Source organism: Zalophus californianus, chromosome 10 (genome assembly GCF_009762305.2).
Source record: "Zalophus californianus isolate mZalCal1 chromosome 10, mZalCal1.pri.v2, whole genome shotgun sequence".
In the NCBI taxonomy this organism is placed as follows: Eukaryota; Metazoa; Chordata; class Mammalia; order Carnivora; family Otariidae; genus Zalophus; species Zalophus californianus.
Genome location: NC_045604.1, coordinates 1,219,688 through 1,237,342, shown reverse-complemented (window position 1 = coordinate 1,237,342; position 17,655 = coordinate 1,219,688). Strand labels below are relative to the sequence as shown.

The 17,655-nt window shown below is 63.4% G+C and overlaps 2 protein-coding genes across 7 annotated transcripts; both read left to right on the top strand.

Moving 5' to 3' along the window:
* The first annotated feature begins 30 nt into the window (after positions 1-30).
* On the top strand, positions 31-10,622 carry THBS3 (thrombospondin 3). Of its 2 annotated transcripts, XM_027611624.2 has the most exons (23): positions 31-806; positions 1,826-2,032; positions 2,583-2,839; positions 2,964-3,066; positions 3,862-3,888; positions 4,100-4,182; positions 4,274-4,325; positions 4,451-4,599; positions 4,869-5,009; positions 5,181-5,258; positions 5,622-5,774; positions 5,975-6,085; positions 6,348-6,455; positions 6,723-6,882; positions 7,135-7,253; positions 7,377-7,429; positions 7,662-7,855; positions 8,023-8,201; positions 8,311-8,359; positions 8,529-8,725; positions 8,966-9,138; positions 10,086-10,225; positions 10,316-10,622. In XM_027611624.2, exons 1-23 carry the CDS (start codon positions 728-730, stop codon positions 10,372-10,374), a joined length of 2,871 nt encoding a protein of 956 aa, XP_027467425.1. In that variant the 5' UTR covers positions 31-727; the 3' UTR covers positions 10,375-10,622. The 2 variants fall into 2 exon arrangements, with proteins under 2 accessions (XP_027467425.1, XP_027467426.1); XM_027611625.2 differs by lacking the exon at positions 4,869-5,009.
* A 1,950-nt stretch (positions 10,623-12,572) lies between these two features.
* Positions 12,573-16,905, top strand: MUC1 (mucin 1, cell surface associated). Of its 5 annotated transcripts, none has more exons than XM_035722337.1 (8): positions 12,573-12,672; positions 12,873-12,982; positions 13,311-14,710; positions 14,817-14,872; positions 14,990-15,123; positions 15,272-15,393; positions 15,477-15,623; positions 16,528-16,905. In XM_035722337.1, the coding sequence occupies exons 1-8, from the start codon at positions 12,656-12,658 to the stop codon at positions 16,600-16,602; spliced, it is 2,061 nt and encodes a 686-aa protein (XP_035578230.1). In that variant the 5' UTR covers positions 12,573-12,655; the 3' UTR covers positions 16,603-16,905. The 5 variants fall into 5 exon arrangements, with proteins under 5 accessions (XP_035578230.1, XP_035578232.1, XP_035578234.1 ...); XM_035722339.1 differs by having other exon boundaries at positions 12,574-12,672; positions 13,395-14,710; XM_035722341.1 differs by having other exon boundaries at positions 12,575-12,672; positions 13,422-14,710.
* Positions 16,906-17,655: the final 750 nt, after the last annotated feature.

Here is a 17,655-nt window from a genome sequence, read left to right as displayed (position 1 = left end):
CGCTTCATCCGGGTCACGGCCTGCCCGCCAGTACCCCATGTGTTCCCTGTTTGGCCCCGGCCCCTTGCCTGTCCCTTGGTTTACTCCCGGCCCTGCTGGCCCTTTCCTCGTTCCCGATTCCTTCCGTCCAACCCCTTCACTGACCGCTGTGTTAGGCTGGCCCTCCAGTTCCCAGCGGAGGCCTCCACGTTTTCCCAGGAATGAGGCACGTGTCAGGGGACCCCCCACCCTAATAAGAGCACTTGCTTCGTCAGAGCAGCAAAGTTCAAGCCATGTGGGCATCCCCTGGGCACGACAGCAAGCTAGTTTCCACCACTCCCTTGGCGTCCTTTGATGCCAGTTGTGAAATAATGCCCACTGTCTGGCACTGCCCCTGCCTGGGGTTCCTGCCTTCCCCGACCGTAACTTACAGAAAACAGTAGCGTTCGGTAGTGGCCCCCAGCAGCGAGATGCCAGGAGGGAGGGAGGCACCTGGGAGCGAGGACCGTTAGGGAGAGGCAGGAGGCAGGGAGGCCTCCAGACTCTTCCCCAGTGCCCCTGGTTCCCAGGGCTGGGGATGCCTCCGGGCTGATTGGCAGCTCTTTGTTTCAGCCCCCCCTCACCCGCCTGATGGCCCCCCCTTCACCTCCCCCTTCCAGTCCCTCCGCCCCCCGCTCCTGCTCTCTCCGCCTAGCCTTTTCCCCTCCCAGCCGCCTGCCTGCCAGGGGTAGTGAGCCAGCTGAGCGGCATGGAGACGCAGGAACTTCGAGGGGCCCTGGCTCTTCTCCTCCTTTGCACTTTCGCATCTGCCAGTCAGGACCTGCAGGGTAAGCCTGTCTCCATCCTCTTAGACCCCGCTGGGCCTGGTCCCGGTTTGCCCCCAGCCGAGTAGCAGGAAACATGTGGGCCAGGGGAGAGTCCTGAAATTGACCAGGAGGGAAGAGTTGGTGAAATTAGGGCCATAGAGGGAGGAGTGAACACCAGAGGGTGGTGGGTGAGTAGGAACTGGCCAGGGTCAGCGTGAGGCCAGGGCAGAGGACTCAGGAGCTGGATGCTAGGGCTGCCGCGGCTGGGTTGCTGTCTGAGCATCCGCAGGCAGCCCAGGATCTGGGAGAGCAGTGCAAAGGTGGGCTTCTTCACCCGCTGGGCTCCTGGCTTCCCCAGGACAGGGTGGGGGTGGGGACCGAGAGGTCTGGGCTCTCCCGGAGGTCTGGCTGTGGGATGGGCCTGTGGGTGTGGGAGAGGTAGCTGGAGCAGATGACAGAGGCACGGATTCATTACTGGCTGGAGGGGAAACCACAGACTGGCCAGGACACGGGAGGCAGAGGAGCTGGGTCCTACATTCCCGTGGGGGAGAGGCAGACAGTACGAGGCTCGGAGCCCTCAGTGGGCAGCTCTTCTCATCCAAAGTGTGTGTGCTGAGCCCCCAGGATGGGAGGAGGGGCATTCGGGTGTGGAATGAGCCAAACCAGCGGCGTAAAGAGAAACTGCTTTGCCATTTCTGCGCTGTGGGCACCAGGTGCTACTTCTGCGTGGGATCAGCACAGTGGCTCCCTTGCGCCACCTGGTGGGAGCATCTCAGTTGTGCCGGGCGCTGTTTCTGTATTTCCGAGCGCCTCAGGCCTTCGGGTTCCAGAGGGTGGCAGTAGGCAATATTGAGGGAAAGGAAGGCACACGCCTTGTCTTCCGATAGCAAGGGTTGAATTTCAAGAAGGTGACTAACGCTGCCTGGGGGGCGGGGGTGGGGATAGTGATGAAGGATGCTCCACCCCTGAGGGCTCAGGGGAAAGGGCAGGCCTTGGCATTTGACCCCTCTCTCTGACCTTGGTAATCCTCGCCTGGCCAGTGATTGACCTGCTGACTGTGGGCGAGTCTCGGCAGATGACAGCTGTAGCAGAGAAGATCCGGGCAGCCCTGCTCACTGCTGGAGACATCTACCTCTTGTCCACCTTCCGCCTGCCCCCCAAGCAGGGTGGGGTCCTCTTTGGCCTCTACTCTCGCCAGGACAACACACGGTGGCTGGAGGCCTCAGTTGTGGGCAAAATTAACAAAGGTGACTGGTGGCATCTCCTTTCCTGCAGCGATGACCCCTTGAGCACTTTCCCTCGTCCCCACTCCCACATCCCTCTTAATTCTCCTTGGGCTCCATGGGGGCCCATGGACCCATCCAGCTGTGCTCAGGCACCAGGGGCGCCTGGAATGGGGTGCTTAGGAGGTGCCTCAGGAAGCCAGGTACCCAAACAAGAGAGTGAGGCCTAATACTTGTAGGGAGGGGGTGTTGTACTTGGGGCTGCCTGGGGGGGGGAGGCATGTCTCCGTGTCCCGGCAAGGGTATTCAGCAGCCCCTCAGATCCCCGGCACAGTCCAGTGGGTACAGAACCAGCTGCCACCCTAGCAAGGGACAGAGTGACTGAACACTAAGGACGTCCTTGTCTCTGAACCGGTTTGAAAAGCATCTGTTGTGTGCCCATCACATACAAGGTGGCGAGAGATACATAGCTGACTAGGGGCCGATAGGCATGCCGTCCAGAAGAGTTGATTCGAGGCTCAGCTGGGAGACGGGACGGGGGATAGGACCCGTACTGACCTCCCCTCCTGGGCAGTACTGGTGCGGTACCAGCGGGAGGACAGCAGAGTGCATGCGGTGAGCCTCCAGCAAGCAGGCCTGGCCGACGGGCGCACACACACGGCTCTCCTTCGGCTTCGCGGCCCCGCCCGACCCAGCCCTGCCCTGCAGCTCTATGTGGACTGCAAACTGGGAGACCAGCAAGCTGGTCTCCCTGCGCTGGCCCCCATTCCTCCAGCGGAGGTCGATGGGCTGGAGATTCGGACTGGACAGAAGGCGTATTTGAGGATGCAGGTGAGTAGGGAGGGAGGGCCCCCTGAGTTCCTGCAGATGCATTTTGCAGCAGCAGGGGGAGGAGGAGTTGGTGGATTTTCCCACCCTACTCTGCTCCTGTCCCCCCCCTCCCCCCCCCGCCCAGGGCTTCGTGGAATCTATGAAAATGATTCTGGGCGGGTCCATGGCCCGGGTGGGAGCCCTGAGTGAGTGTCCATTCCAGGGGGACGAGTCCATCCACAGTGCAGGTAATACAGAGCTGACGTTCTGGACCCCAAATCACTTCCTGTGGTCTTTGTTGATTCTCATCTCCTTGACTTCCCCCTTAACGCTCATTCCTTTGTCTCACCCATTTCTGGAGCTTCTGACCCTGTTACCCCCAATCTCCTTTGCCTCTGGCTCTGTGATCTTCAAATGATACAGCCATCCCAGGAGGCGTGGCTCGAAAAGTCTCCCTGTTTAGGTGGCCCCGCCTCCCATGGTGGCTGGGAAAATAGAGCGATCAAGGAGAAGAATAGAACCCCCAAGCACTCTGTGTGGGGGTGAGAAAGTTAACTGCTTGGTCTTGGTGACCCAGGGAAGGGTCTTGGGTCTTTCTTAGCTTTCGTTGGAGGCTGTCACCTACCAGCAGCCTGAGCATTGTCCATCTGCCTGGTGTCTCTGACAAGGACGTTCAGAGGTTCTTACCTAAATAAAACGCCCACTTCTCCCAGAAGCTTGGTAGCGGGGCTGGAGCAGAAATGAGTGGACTGGGGGCCTGGCCCGGCTCTGGGTCACCTCTCACTTGGATCCCTTCTGCCGCTTCTAGGCCTGGGAACCAGGAGGATCTGGGTTTTGACTGTGAGGCAACCCCCTTGGAGGGTCCCTCACCCAGTGGGGAGAGCTGGTGCTGCCTGCCCGTCACCTCTGCCCTCCTACCGTCCAACTGCCCATCCTTCTTCCAAGACTCCTCTAGGCCTTTGTTCTTGCCCCTCTTTTCCTTCCTCCTCCTCACCGGCCTGGCCCTGTTCACGTCTCTCCCCTCTGTGTTTTCTCCTCTCCAGTGACCAGCGTACTCCACTCCATCCTAGGTGAGCAGGCCACAAGGAGCGGGGAAGGGCGAGAGGCTGAGGAGGAGGCCCGGGCTTGGGCAGCGGCCTGAGACAAAGTCCTCTTTAGCCAGGAGAGGGGTGGGGTTTAAAGGCAGGGTGGGCAGCAGGGGCAGGAATTGGCTTATTACCCCAGAGAGGGACCAGGGCTGTGGCCCAGTTCTGAGCTTCTCTGCACCCGGGGCTCTGACAGGCGAGCAGACCAAGGCGCTGGTCACCCAGCTCACCCTCTTCAACCAGATCCTGGTGGAGCTGCGTGACGATATCCGAGACCAGGTTTGAGCGCACTGGTAGAGGGGGCGGCACGGGCTCTGGGGTGGGGTGGTGGGTGTGAGGAGCTGGCTGCCCCCATTCTTCTGTCCACTAGGTGAAGGAAATGTCTCTGATCCGAAACACCATCATGGAGTGTCAGGTGTGCGGTGAGTGGGAGAGTGGGGTGGGCTCCAGATGGCATCCCCGTGTTCCCCGCCCCATGGCTTCGGGCTCCACTTCTGGGGATTGGCATGGCCACCCCTGGGAGGCTCTGACCGTGCCCACCCCTCAGGCTTCCACGAGCAGCGCTCCCACTGCAGCCCCAACCCCTGCTTCCGAGGCGTGGACTGCATGGAAGTGTATGAGTACCCCGGCTACCGCTGTGGGCCCTGCCCGCCTGGCCTGCAGGGCAACGGCACCCACTGCACTGACATCAATGAGGTGGGGGACGGTAGCCTGCAAGGGCGCAGAGAGTTAGGAGAGGCCCAAGGAGGCGGGGTGGGTGTCAGTCAGGATCAGAAGAGCCCGGGCTTTAGGACGTGGGGAGACAGGATATGAGGTGAGGACGGAGGGCAGAAAGTCCGCGGCGTAGACCGGAGGGCCATGTGGGGGGAGGGCCGCATGGGGGCCCGGAGGTGGGGTCGAGAGCACTGAGGCCAGGTAGGGAGATCACAGGCAAGGGCCTGACCACCCCCTCCTTCGTCCCGCAGTGTGCTCACACTGACCCTTGCTTCCCTGGGACCAGCTGCATCAACACCGTGCCCGGCTTCCACTGTGAAGCCTGCCCTCGAGGCTACAGAGGCACTCGGGTGTCTGGTGTGGGCATCGACTACGCCCGCGCCAGCAAACAGGTCAGGTTGAGTAGAGCCTGGAGACGAGTTCTTGGCCTTGCGGGGACCAGGGGCTTCTGGGCTGGACACGGGGTCCTTGTGATAAATGGAGTGGGGCTCCGGGCTGGTGCGCTGGCTTTGCTGGAGGAGACCCGCCGTAGGTCCGGTTCTACCCAGTGTCTGCCCCTTCAGGTCTGCCACGATGTGGACGAATGCAATGACGGGAACAACGGTGGCTGTGACCCAAACTCCATTTGCACCAATACTGTGGTGAGCCGAGTGCCCGGAGTGTGTCGGGGGAGTGCTGGGGTGTGTGAACCCCGCTTCAGATCTGCTGTTCCCCCTCCTCCTTCCCTAGGGCAGGCCACACAGACGTGGCACACACTGGTTTGGAATCCTGGTTCTGCTTCTTACTGTGACCGTTAGCAGGTCTCCTGAGGTTCAGTGTCCTCACTTGAAAACTGGGGCTGAGATACACCTCGAAAGGCTGCCGGGAGAGCCCAGAGGCAATGACTGCCCTAGCTGGCTTCAGGCTGGGAGTGCCCACTCTGCACTCCTCGGGCAGGACAGCCCCGGTCCTGGGTGCCCGGTGGGCTGACCCTCCGCCCTGAGACACTGCTTCCCTGTTCTTAGGGCTCCTTCAAGTGTGGCCCCTGTCGCCTGGGCTTCCTAGGCAACCAGAGCCAGGGCTGCCTCCCAGCCCGCACTTGCCACAGCCCAGCCCACAGCCCCTGCCACGTCCACGCGCACTGTCTCTTTGAACGCAACGGGGCAGTGTCCTGCGCGGTGAGCTAGCCTGGGGCTTGGCGGGGAAAGGGAGACTCTGGAGAAAGGGGTTGGGCCACGAACCTGCTTGGGGCCTGGGATGGGGGCCCACGTGGGAAGGGGCTCAGGAACTGGTTGGTGAGAATGGGGGCTGGAGCAGGAAAAGGCTGGGGTGTGAGGAGACGGCCCTGGCCCTCATTTCTACCCTCCCCGTTGCCCAGTGTAACGTGGGCTGGGCTGGGAATGGGAATGTGTGTGGGACCGACACGGACATCGATGGCTATCCGGACCAGGCCCTGCCATGCATGGACAACAACAAACACTGCAAGCAGGTGTGGGGCAGGCGGGCAGGCAGGCAGGCTGGGGCAGGGGTGAGGGGGGGCAGGCTGGGGCAGGGGTGAGCGCCCAGGCTGGGGTGAGGGGGGCAGGCTGGGGCAGGGGTGAGCGCCCAGGCTGGGGCGGGGTGGGGGGGCAGGCTGGGGCAGGGGTGAGCGCCCAGGCTGGGGTGAGGGGGGGCAGGCTGGGGCAGGGGTGAGGGGGGGCAGGCTGGGGCAGGCCACGACCCATCCAGTCTCTTCCTCCCCTGACCTTTAGGACAATTGCCTTTTGACACCCAACTCTGGGCAGGAAGATGCTGATAACGATGGCGTGGGGGACCAGTGTGATGACGATGCCGATGGGGATGGAATCAAGAATGTCGAGGTGGCTCCTGGCCGTCCTGCCCTCAGCTCCTCTGCTCCCCTCCACGCCTTGTCCCATAACCCTGTCCCCCGCTTGGTCCCTGGCAGCTCTGCAGGACCTCCGTGCTCAGTTAGGGAGGCACAGAGCCTGTGCCAGGACAAGCTGGATTCCGTGGAGGGCAGGGGGGAGGGCCGGCACGTGGTGGTGACTGCAGACACGCGCGTGGGACGAGGCGAGGGCTCGGTGGCCAGGGGTGCAAGGGAGGCCTGACTCTCCCCCTCACCCCAGGACAACTGCCGGCTCTTCCCCAACAAGGACCAGCAGAACTCTGACACAGATTCGTTCGGGGATGCCTGTGACAACTGCCCCAACGTTCCCAACAGCGACCAGAGGGACACGGATGGCAATGGGGAAGGAGACGCGTGTGACAACGATGTGGATGGGGACGGTGCCACTGGGGCTGGGGGGCCGGGAGGCCCACGTGGACTGGGTGCCAGTGGGAAGGGAGGGCAGCTGCGCAGTCCGACAGCCGCAGGGGGAGGCCTGGGTGGGCAGAGGGCCCTGCGAATGTGAGGAGGGCGGCAGGAGCGGCCCAGAGGGAGCGGGCGGTTCCCCGCCCAGCTGTCCTGGTGGGAGACGAGCTCCAGAAGAGCGTCAGCTGTCGTAGCGACAGGTTTGTGCCCCCCTGCATGTCTTGTAGGCATCCCCAATGGACTGGACAATTGCCCTAAAGTCCCCAACCCCCTGCAGACAGACAGGGACGAGGACGGGGTGGGAGATGCCTGTGACAGCTGTCCTGAGATGAGCAATCCGACGCAGGTACAGGGGTGGGGAGGGCAGGAAGCGGGAGCGCCTGGGGTGAGGCCCCAGCCCTTCCCATGGAGGCGGCCGGCCATCGTCCTCAGTTATCGCGAGATGGTGAGAACGGCCCCTCTCTCTCAGACAGATGCAGACAGCGACCTGGTAGGGGATGTCTGTGACACCAACGAGGACAGGTAGGGCGGGCCAAGAGACGGACGGCCCTACCAGGGCTCCTTTACTTTCCTGCAGTACATTCTCTGTTTCCTGTACGGTTAGGCTCTGATTCCCCAGTACGGCTGAGCAGGAAGTCGCCCCCTAGTCTAGCCTCCACCCCTGCCTCACCTGGCTGACCCCGGCCTCCCGAGCGGAAGAGAGGGGAGGGGTGTGGTACTTTTAGAGCCTTCACTCGGCGCCTGTTCTGGGCAGCGATGGGGACGGACATCAGGACACCAAGGACAACTGCCCACAGCTGCCAAACAGCTCCCAGCTGGACTCAGACAATGACGGGCTTGGAGACGAGTGTGATGCGGACGATGACAATGACGGGGTCCCGGACTACGTGCCTCCTGGTCCTGATAACTGTCGCCTGGTACCCAACCCCAATCAGAAGGACTCGGACGGTGAGGCTGGGGTCCCACAAAGGATCGCACTGGAGGGGGGGCCCCCGCCCAGGGAGAGGAGGCAGGTGCTGCTGGGGAGAGGCCAGGAAGACAAAGCCCGATGGGGGGCGGTGTTGTCTAGGGGCCATGGCCAGGCCTTCCTGAGCACCCTGCCTCGCTCTGCCCAGGCAATGGCGTTGGGGATGTGTGTGAGGATGACTTTGACAATGACGCGGTGGTCGACCCCCTGGACGTGTGCCCCGAGAGTGCAGAGGTGACCCTCACAGATTTCCGGGCCTATCAGACTGTCGTCTTGGATCCTGAGGGTGATGCTCAGATTGATCCAAACTGGGTCGTGCTCAACCAGGTACTTGGGCAGTGGGCTGGGCAGGTGCTATCAGACCAGACTACCAGGTGGGGCCTAGGTGGGGCCTTGTACCCGGAACAGGGCTTTCTTCTTCACTGCACGCCCCCAGGGCATGGAAATCGTTCAGACCATGAACAGCGACCCCGGCCTGGCAGTTGGTACGTATGGGGCACCCAGTTTGATCCTTTCCACATGGAGGAATCCTACAGGGGCAGAGGGTGGGGGCCAAGCTGGCCATACATATCACAGGCATCCCTTCCCACCCTGAGTCCACTGTGGGCCAGTGGTGGCTTTGCTGCCCCTGACCTTGATCCCACCTGCCCCCAGGATATACAGCCTTCAATGGTGTGGACTTTGAAGGCACCTTCCACGTGAACACGGTGACTGATGATGACTACGCAGGCTTTCTCTTCAGCTATCAAGACAGCGGCCGCTTCTACGTGGTCATGTGGAAGCAGACGGAGCAGACCTACTGGCAGGCCACACCTTTCCGGGCTGTTGCTCAGCCGGGGCTGCAGCTCAAGGTCTGCGGCTGCCCGGAGTCCCCAGTCCAGGGCCCTTTCCCAAAGCCTCCCTGAGCTGGCCCCAGGGCTTCCGCCACTGCCTGAGTGGGGACCCTCTTTCTCAGCCGTCTGGCCTGGAGGTTGGCTCCCCAGGACTCCAGAATGTTCTCCCAACCACCTTGACTTCCTTCTCCACCTGCACTGCCCAGCCTGTTGTCTGGGTCCTGTGGTTGACCCAACATCTTTGCCAATATCCTCCAGGCGGTGACGTCAGTGTCCGGCCCGGGTGAGCACCTCCGGAATGCCCTGTGGCATACTGGCCACACCCCTGATCAGGTACGACTGCTGTGGACTGACCCACGAAACGTGGGCTGGCGTGACAAGACCTCCTACCGCTGGCAGCTGCTGCACCGGCCTCAAGTCGGCTACATTCGGTGAGGGAGGGGCTGAGCCCTCCTGAGGGACCCCAGCCAGGCTTTGCTTCACCTTCAGCTGGGACTCACCAGTGATGGCCCTTGACTTCCTTCTCCTCCCCTCCACTCCACTCCCTGGTGCCATGGGCTGGGACCCGGACCACCTCTCTCTCTCCCCTCCCACCACAGACGTCCCGCCTCAGCCCCGCTCTCCTCCTCAGGCAGCCTGGGCCCTGGTGCCCGTGTGACCTAGGATCTATAGGTGATGTTGGGCGAGTCCTTCCTTGTCGGAGCTCTGCTTTCCCCTCTGTAAAGTGAGGCCATCTCTGGGAGCCTCTAAACCGCAGGCCAGTCTTTGGAGAGACCCATCACATCCAGCCCCTTTAGTGGTGCATCCCAGAAGCCGCCCCATCACAGTGTCTGACCCGGAAGGGGTCGTCATTTGCAGAAGAGTAAACCGAGGCCTAGACTGCACACTTGTTAGGAGCAGGGCTAAGACTTCTCAGTTCGGTGCAGTGTGCACCCCTGTGCATTTCCTAGTTGGTGGGGATAACAGGGAAGGGAGGGGAAATGGCAAGAGCCCAGGGTCCAGGGACTCGGGTTGGTTCCCCTTTAAGGTGCCTGGGGCTGCAGGGTGCCAGGGCAGGGGATGAGGGAGGGTGGACTAGAGCCTGGGAAGCGGGTGACTTCACCCCCCAGCCCATTGTGCTCATTGTCATGGCAACCCAATCCTCGCTTGGAATGTGGCTGGTGCTTTGAGATGCAAAGGGGGCGGACAAAGAGGCAGGGGCCCCAGGCCTGAGAAAAGCACCCGTGCCCCTCCCCTTTCCTTCCTCCCTCTCCCTCCTTCCGTTCCCTCTCTCTGGCCCGGTGAGCTCCAGGGGGGTTGGGGATGAGCAGGGGCCTGGGCTTGATGGCCCAGTGCCCACTGGCATCCTAGCACCCATGGACACCCCTATCCTGGACAGGGTGAAGCTCTATGAGGGTCCTCAGCTAGTGGCGGATTCTGGGGTGATCATTGACACAGCCATGCGGGGAGGGCGTCTTGGTGTATTCTGCTTCTCCCAAGAAAACATCATTTGGTCCAATCTCCAATACCGATGCAATGGTGAGGCTCCAGACTGAGATCAGCCTGACCTTTCCGCTGCCCTCGTGGGACAGTCCTATCTTCTGACCTTAATCATTTCTCCTTCCTCAGACACAGTGCCCGAGGATTTTGAGCCATTCCGGAGGCAGCTGCTCCAGGGAAGAGTGTGAAGGGGCGGCCACTGGATTCAGAATCCTGATTTTAGACCCTTTGGCCTTGGGGTCCACCCTGGAGACACTGGGGTCTAATCTACAGCAGCTCAGCCAAATACAGACCCTCCTCTGGCACCCACAGGAGTTTAGCCCCAGAGGGGTGGTGACCCCACTGTTCAGGAGTTGGAAGTTTTCAAGGGATATTTTTCTCAGGCACTAACCCCAGGAAAGATAACACCACATTGCCATAAAGTTCCAGTGGTTTTCTAAGCTAGTGCATGTTGCTTATTTTAGGGATTTTCCGGGATAGTGTGGGGAGCAGGAAGGAACCTGAGGGGGTGAGGAAGGGGGCTGGTAGGACGAAAGTCGGCGATCTACAGAAGTTTGGCTGAGTGTGGGGCCGGGTGGAGGAAGGAAGGTGCTGGATTGGGGTAGGTGAAGGGTGAGGGGCTAGTCCAAAGACGGCTAAAGGCCTCCCAGCCCCACTTACTCACGGTGGCAGCGGCGACACTCCAGTCTATCTTAGGTCGTCCGGATCGAGAGGAGGGCTGGAGCTGGCCCGTTCGGGGCGAGGGGGAGGCCGGGGGGCCGGGGGGGCCGGAGGCCGGGACGAGTGCAATATTGGCGGGGGAAGGAACAACACTGCACCGCGTCCCGTCCCTCCCGCCCGCCCGGGGCCCGGGATCCCACTCCGCACCGCCTGCAGCCGGACCAGCCCCAGAACCGGGGTCGCGCCGGGGAGTTGGGTCCACCCTGGATGCCAGAGACTTGGCGCCTGGACGAGGGGGGGAGGGGACGGTGTGTGGGGGGTGGCAGGAGGGGAGACCGCGGTGGCCCGGAAAGCCGCTTTCCGACACCCAGCCGTTGCGCGCGCTTGCTCTTTAAATACTCGGAGTGCGCGGCGCGGAGCCGTCGCCATGGTGACGCGTGTCCCAGCAACCGGACTGAATGGCTGTTGCCTGGCAACGCCGGGGCAGAAGTTTTGGGACCGCCCACTTAGATGCTTGCGCTTTCCCCCGCGGGCGGGTGGGGGGCTTCTGCGCCCCTCCGGCCCGCCCGCCCCGCCTGGCCGCTGCACGAAGCCGCGCCCCCCTCGCCTGCCGCCCGGCTTCCCTCCAGCCCCGTGGCACCGAAGGGTTATGAAAGTTCCTTGTTCAGTCTACTCGTGGCGACCGAGAACTGTTCCTAATGCGGACACAACTGCGGGATGTAACCTTCGGAGGGGGCCCGACCCGCACGCTCCACGTGCGCTGTGCCCCAAATACCTCCCCGTGCCCAAACGTTTCTGCCCTTCGTACTTGTACCACACCATGACGCCCCCTCACATACAGTCCCCCGGTCACCACCATGTGCCTGCCTCCCCCCAGTTGCACTCTGCTCCCCATGATACTTCTGGGCCCCCAGATACCATTCTGTTGCCCCACCTAGTCTCTGCCTCCTAAACGCGTCATTAACCTGCCCCATTTCCCCTCCCACATTCCGCTGTCCTCCCCCACATACCTCGGTGCCCCTCCCCCGTACCTCAGGACCCCACCCACCGAGCGCCATCTCCTCCGGACTCCGCCCCCACGCGCCCCGGGGTCCCCGTAGCGCTGTCAGCCTCTCCGCCCGTGGAGCGGCGCGTCCCTGCGCTCTGCGTCCGAGCCCCTGACCTGCGCGCCGAGGCTCCGCGCGCCCATCCCCCCCACCCCCCACCCCCGCTCCGGCCCCTCCCGCGACCCCGGCGCCCCCAGGTTTTCGCGCGCGGCCGCCAGGCTCCCGGGGGCCGCCAGGGGGCGGGAGAGCCCGGCCCGCCGCCCGGCGGAGGACCGGGCCGGAAGAACCCTGGGGTCCCGCGAAGCGTGAAGTGGAACTTTCTTCCCCCGCCCCCTCCGCGGGACAAGGCCAAGGCGGGAACGCCGGCGGCTGAAAGTCCCGGCAGGGGCGGGGGCTGTGGGTTTCGGTGGCTCCGCGTGCGGGCCGGGACAGGGCGAGGGGCGGCGGCTCCGGGCAGTGGCGGGGGGAGGGGGTCCAAAAGGGGCCCCCAGCCCACCCTTTCTCGAGGCTTCGCGTTCCCCCCCAGCCCCCACAGCGGGGCTTCAAGAGGCGGTGAGAATGGGGAGCGGGGTGAGGGACGTGAGGGTGAGCTTCCTCGGCCTGCTTTCCGGGAGCCTGACCCAGCTCACTTCCTCTGTCCCTTGTCTCACCTTGGTTGTCGCCCTGAGGCTAAAGACGAGAGCCTGGGACACCCAGGCCCTTGAGCCCCCCCACCCTTCACCGCCTTCTGGAGCCAGGGAGTGGTTGGTGAAAGAAGGAAACTATGTGGAGAACAAACAGGTTGTCAGAGGGTTGAGTGATTGGAGCCCAGGTTCCCCACCTGACGGGCCAGGAGTGATTGGGGAGGAGGGAGAAGCAGGAGGTAGGGAAGGGGGAGGGGCGGGGTTTTGTCACCTGCCACCTGCTTGGGCTGAGCCTAGGGCGGGCCAGGGGCCGGTATAAAGCAGCAGGTGCCCGTGACCTCCCCACCTCACACGCAGCGCCTTCCGGAGCCTGCTCTGCCCCTTCCCCACCCGGTTCAGCACCGCCATGACGCCGGGCTTCTGGGCCCCTCTCTTCCTCCTGCTCCTGGTACCCCGACGGCTTACAGGTGAGGGGCACAAGGTGGGAAGGGGGCTGCCTTCCTTATGGCCTCTTCCAAGGCTTTCTGCGGGTTTTCTTTGCTAGCAGATGGTACCCCAAGGGGCAGAAGTTGTAGGCAGGAGCGACTCAGTCTGTGCCAGAAAAAACGAGAGAGGCTAAGGACAGACAGAAGAGTCAGCCCCTCCAGAGAGCTGGTGCCAGGGGCAGTACAATGACCTGGAGCAAAGTCTGGGGGGAGGGAGGAGGAGGGGGAGGTTAGCTTTTAGGGGTGGAGACATGGACAGCTGGGAGCAGAAGGGTCCACCACCCGGGACACCACGGTGCCTCATCCCCAGCCTCCCGTGGCACCTCACCCCCGACAGGCGGCCCCACCTCGGGCTCGACCACCACCGGGGGACACCACGGTGCCTCATCCCCAGCCTCCCGTGGCACCTCACCCCAGACCAGCGGCCCCGCCTCGGGCTCGACCACCACCGGGGGACACCACGGTGCCTCATCCCCAGCCTCCCGTGGCACCTCACCCCAGACCAGCGGCCCCGCCTCGGGCTCGACCACCACCGGGGGACACCACGGTGCCTCATCCCCAGCCTCCCGTGGCACCTCACCCCCGACCAGCGGCCCCGCCTCGGGCTCGACCACCACCGGGGGACACCACGGTGCCTCATCCCCAGCCTCCCGTGGCACCTCACCCCCGACCAGCGGCCCCGCCTCGGGCTCGACCACCACCGGGGGACACCACGGTGCCTCATCCCCAGCCTCCCGTGGCACCTCACCCCAGACCAGCGGCCCCGCCTCGGGCTCGACCACCACCGGGGGACACCACGGTGCCTCATCCCCAGCCTCCCGTGGCACCTCACCCCCGACCAGCGGCCCCGCCTCGGGCTCGACCACCACCGGGGGACACCACGGTGCCTCATCCCCAGCCTCCCGTGGCACCTCACCCCCGACCAGCGGCCCCGCCTCGGGCTCGACCACCACCGGGGGACACCACGGTGCCTCATCCCCAGCCTCCCGTGGCACCTCACCCCCGACCAGCGGCCCCGCCTCGGGCTCGACCACCACCGGGGGACACCACGGTGCCTCATCCCCAGCCTCCCGTGGCACCTCACCCCCGACCAGCGGCCCCGCCTCGGGCTCGACCACCACCGGGGGACACCACGGTGCCTCATCCCCAGCCTCCCGTGGCACCTCACCCCCGACCAGCGGCCCCGCCTCGGGCTCGATCACCACCGGGGGACACCACGGTGCCTCATCCCCAGCCTCCCGTGGCACCTCACCCCAGACCAGGGGCCCCGCCTCGGGCTCGACCACAACCGGGGGACACCACGGTGCCTCATTCCCAGCCTCCCGTGGCACCTCACCCCAGACCAGCGGCCCCGCCTCGGGCTCGACCACCACCGGGGGACACCACGGTGCCTCATCCCCAGCCTCCCGTGGCACCTCACCCCCGACCAGCGGCCCCGCCTCGGGCTCGACTACCACTGGGGGACACCACGGTGCCTCATCCCCAGCCTCCCGTGGCACCTCACCCCCGACCACCAGGACTATTGCTGACACCACTCACCATAGCATAGAACCTCCAACCTCCTCCAATGGTAGCACTTCTCCCCAGTTGTCTCTTAGGGTCTCCTTCTTCTTCCTGTCTTTTTCCATTTTGAATCTCCAGTTTAACTCTTCTCTGGAGGATCCCAGCACGAAATACTACCAAGAGCTGCAGAGAAACATTTCTGAGTTGGTGAGTAGGTGTCTTTTCTCTCCTGTGCTCCATGCTCCCCCTGCATCAGCCTTCAAACTGCCTGACCTGTTTGCCTCAAGCCTTATTCCTTCTCCTCTCACCCCAGTTTTTGCAGATTTATGAACAGGAAGATTTTCTGGGCCTCTTTAACATCAAGTTCAGGTACAGTTCTGGGTGTGGACCGTGTGGAGGGGAGGAGCGGAGGCTGCCGTGGCCGTGGGGGGGTCGCTGACCCGAAGCTGAGACCCGTGGCTGAGTTGCCTGTTTCCCTGTGACCAGACCAGGATCTGTGGTGGTCGAATCAACTCTGGTCTTCCGCAAGGGTGCCACCGACGCCTGTGACGTGAAGACACAGTTTGAAGAGCACAGCGGGGAACTAGCCAGATATAACCTGTCCATCTCAGGTGTTAGCGGTGAGTCCACTGTCCCCGCCTGCCGCCCAGCACCACGCCTGCAGGGCCCCTCTCTCCAGCACCCAGGCTCCTGCTCTTCCCCAGGGTGCTAGGAGGGGGAGGGTCACCTCCTTTGGGAGAAGGTTCTGACCACTACGTTTCCGTTTAGTGCGAGACGTGTCGTCCCCTTCCGCCGGCCAGTCCAGCTCTGGGGTCCCTGGCTGGGGCATTGCCCTGCTGGTTCTGGTCTGTGTTCTGGTTGCACTCGCCATCCTCTACGTCGTTGCCCTGGTAAGTGTTGGGTCTCCAGGCCTGAGCAGAGGCCCCCTGCTGGAAGGAACCCCCCGACCCCCGACGCGTCCTCCTTTCCCCAGGCTGTGTGTCGGTGCTGCCAGAAGAACTGTGGGCAGCTGGACCTCTTTCCAACCCGGGACGCCTACCACCCTATGAGCGAGTACCCCACCTACCATACGCATGGGCGCTATGTGCCGCCAGGCAGCAGACGCAGCCCCTATGAGGAGGTAGGAGGGGCCCCACGGGGGCAGGGAGGCAGAGCCTGGGCTGGGCAGGGCTTCTGAAAGCCCAGAGAACCTAGAAGAGGTGAGAGGCTGCGGAGGGCCTGGCAAGGCGGGGGGGGTCAGAGGGGCTGGGGTGGGGGGAGACCTGGTGAAGGGACCTTGGGAGGAAGGGGATCTCAAGAGTGTCCCCACGACCAGCATTTGCTGGTCTGCTGACCAGCACCGGGGAGCCCTCCACGCAGGACTCCCGAAGGAATGAGCACCTGTGCCCCCCGCACTCAGCTCCCAGGAGGGGAGGGTCGATTTAGAAAGGCCAGCAGGAATGGGGGGTGTCTGATGTGGGGGAGGAAGTCTCACCCAGCCAGGTGAGCTTGGTGCCATGGGATTCTTGGGAGGCCCAGGGAAGCAAGGAGCCCTCCTACTTCCTTCCTCACCTGGCCTTTCTCCCCAGGACCTAGTAAATAATTACTTCGGCCACCTAGGGTCGGAGCGCCACGGCGGCGGGGGGGGGGGGGGGGGGGGGGGGGGGGGGGCAGTTTCCTTTTCTCGACCCTGTTTTCCTTCGCCCAGGGACTTCCTTGTCTCACCTCGACAGAGGCACACACATGCCTGCTTGGGCTGGAGGAGCAGAGGATGGATGGAGACGGGGGCAGCAGGGGAGGACAAGGGGGTGATGAGAGCCCAGGGGAGGGGGTGAAGGGGGCAGTGTGGGGGGGAGCAGTCCTGGGCCCTGTTTACAGTCACTTGGCCGCAGGCGGTGCCTTGGCAGGTGCTCTCCAAATTAACCCTTTGAGAGTTAGACAGCTGGACCTATTACCCCAGCCTGGGGTGTGATCTGGGAGCCCTGGAGGCACTTTCTCCCAGGAAAGCTGTCGCCTCTCAGCCTGGGTCTCCTCTCCCCACCTAGATCTCGGCAGGCAACGGGGGCAGCAGCCTGTCTTATGTGAACCTGAACCCATCAGCCACTTCCGCCAACTTGTAGGAGCACGTTGCCCGCCGCCACCCCTGAGCGTTGGGACGCCAGTGCCTCGTGCCTCCCCCAGGCTCCTCACTGCCAGAGTCCTCTCCTCTCAAATCTGTTTGGGGCTGCTGAGCTGGGAGTTCAGGTGGGCTGCTCACAGGCCCCACCAGGTCTCCTAACCGATGTCAGCCCTGCTGAAGCCCATCCGAGCCCCTTGGGAACAGGCCTGGGACAGTGGCTCCCGGGAGGACCGGCCCAGAAAACCCCGAGATGGAAGTGCAGACCAGACCGGGGCTGAATAAAGCGGGACCTCCTCTGTGCTGCCTGCCAACTTTGGATCTGTCATCTGTGACCCTTAGATTGGGGGGGACAGAATGTGTGTGGGGGGGCTTGGAAGGGGTCTTTGCAGGAGACGGGGGTGTGTAGAAGGCAAGAGTAGGGTTCATTTGGAAAAAGCAGGAGATGTGGAGAGGAGATGACATTGGGGCACAGGTCACCTCTTCCCATCCCTGGTGGCACAAGAGGAAGGAGGAAACGAAACTGAGTTGGTTGGAGGCCAGCATGACCTGAGGCCAGTGTGACCCAGCTCCACCTGCACCTGCGGAGAAGGCTCTCCCCTCTCCTGGGCTGTGGGCTGGTGGCTGGGGGCAGCCATGCCCTCACCTCCCCTTGGCCCGGTGCCCCCAGAAGCTCTAATCTTAGCTGCGGGGGTGTGAAGTAAGTGTGTGGGCAGCGATAACGGGCAAAGTCAACATGACCGTGATAAGCACAGCATCAGATCCGAACGCTGGCGCCCGGCCGGGCCCCCTCCCTGGCTGGCGGGGTGTGCCCCAGGCACCCTGGGAATGGCAAAGTTGTTCTGGTTCCCTGACCCCTTTGGACCCAGGCACAGTGCCCACCCCTCTCACCACATGCCCTGGGGGCCTGGGCCCTGCCATGGCCAGCAGCCACCAGTGCCATGCGCCCCCAGTAGGCCACCCATCGGCAGGGGCTTGAGCCAGAACGTGTGTGGCAAGAGGAGGCTCAGGAGCAGCTGCTTGGGACCTCCTTCCCTCCAGTGCCAGATCCCCTGAG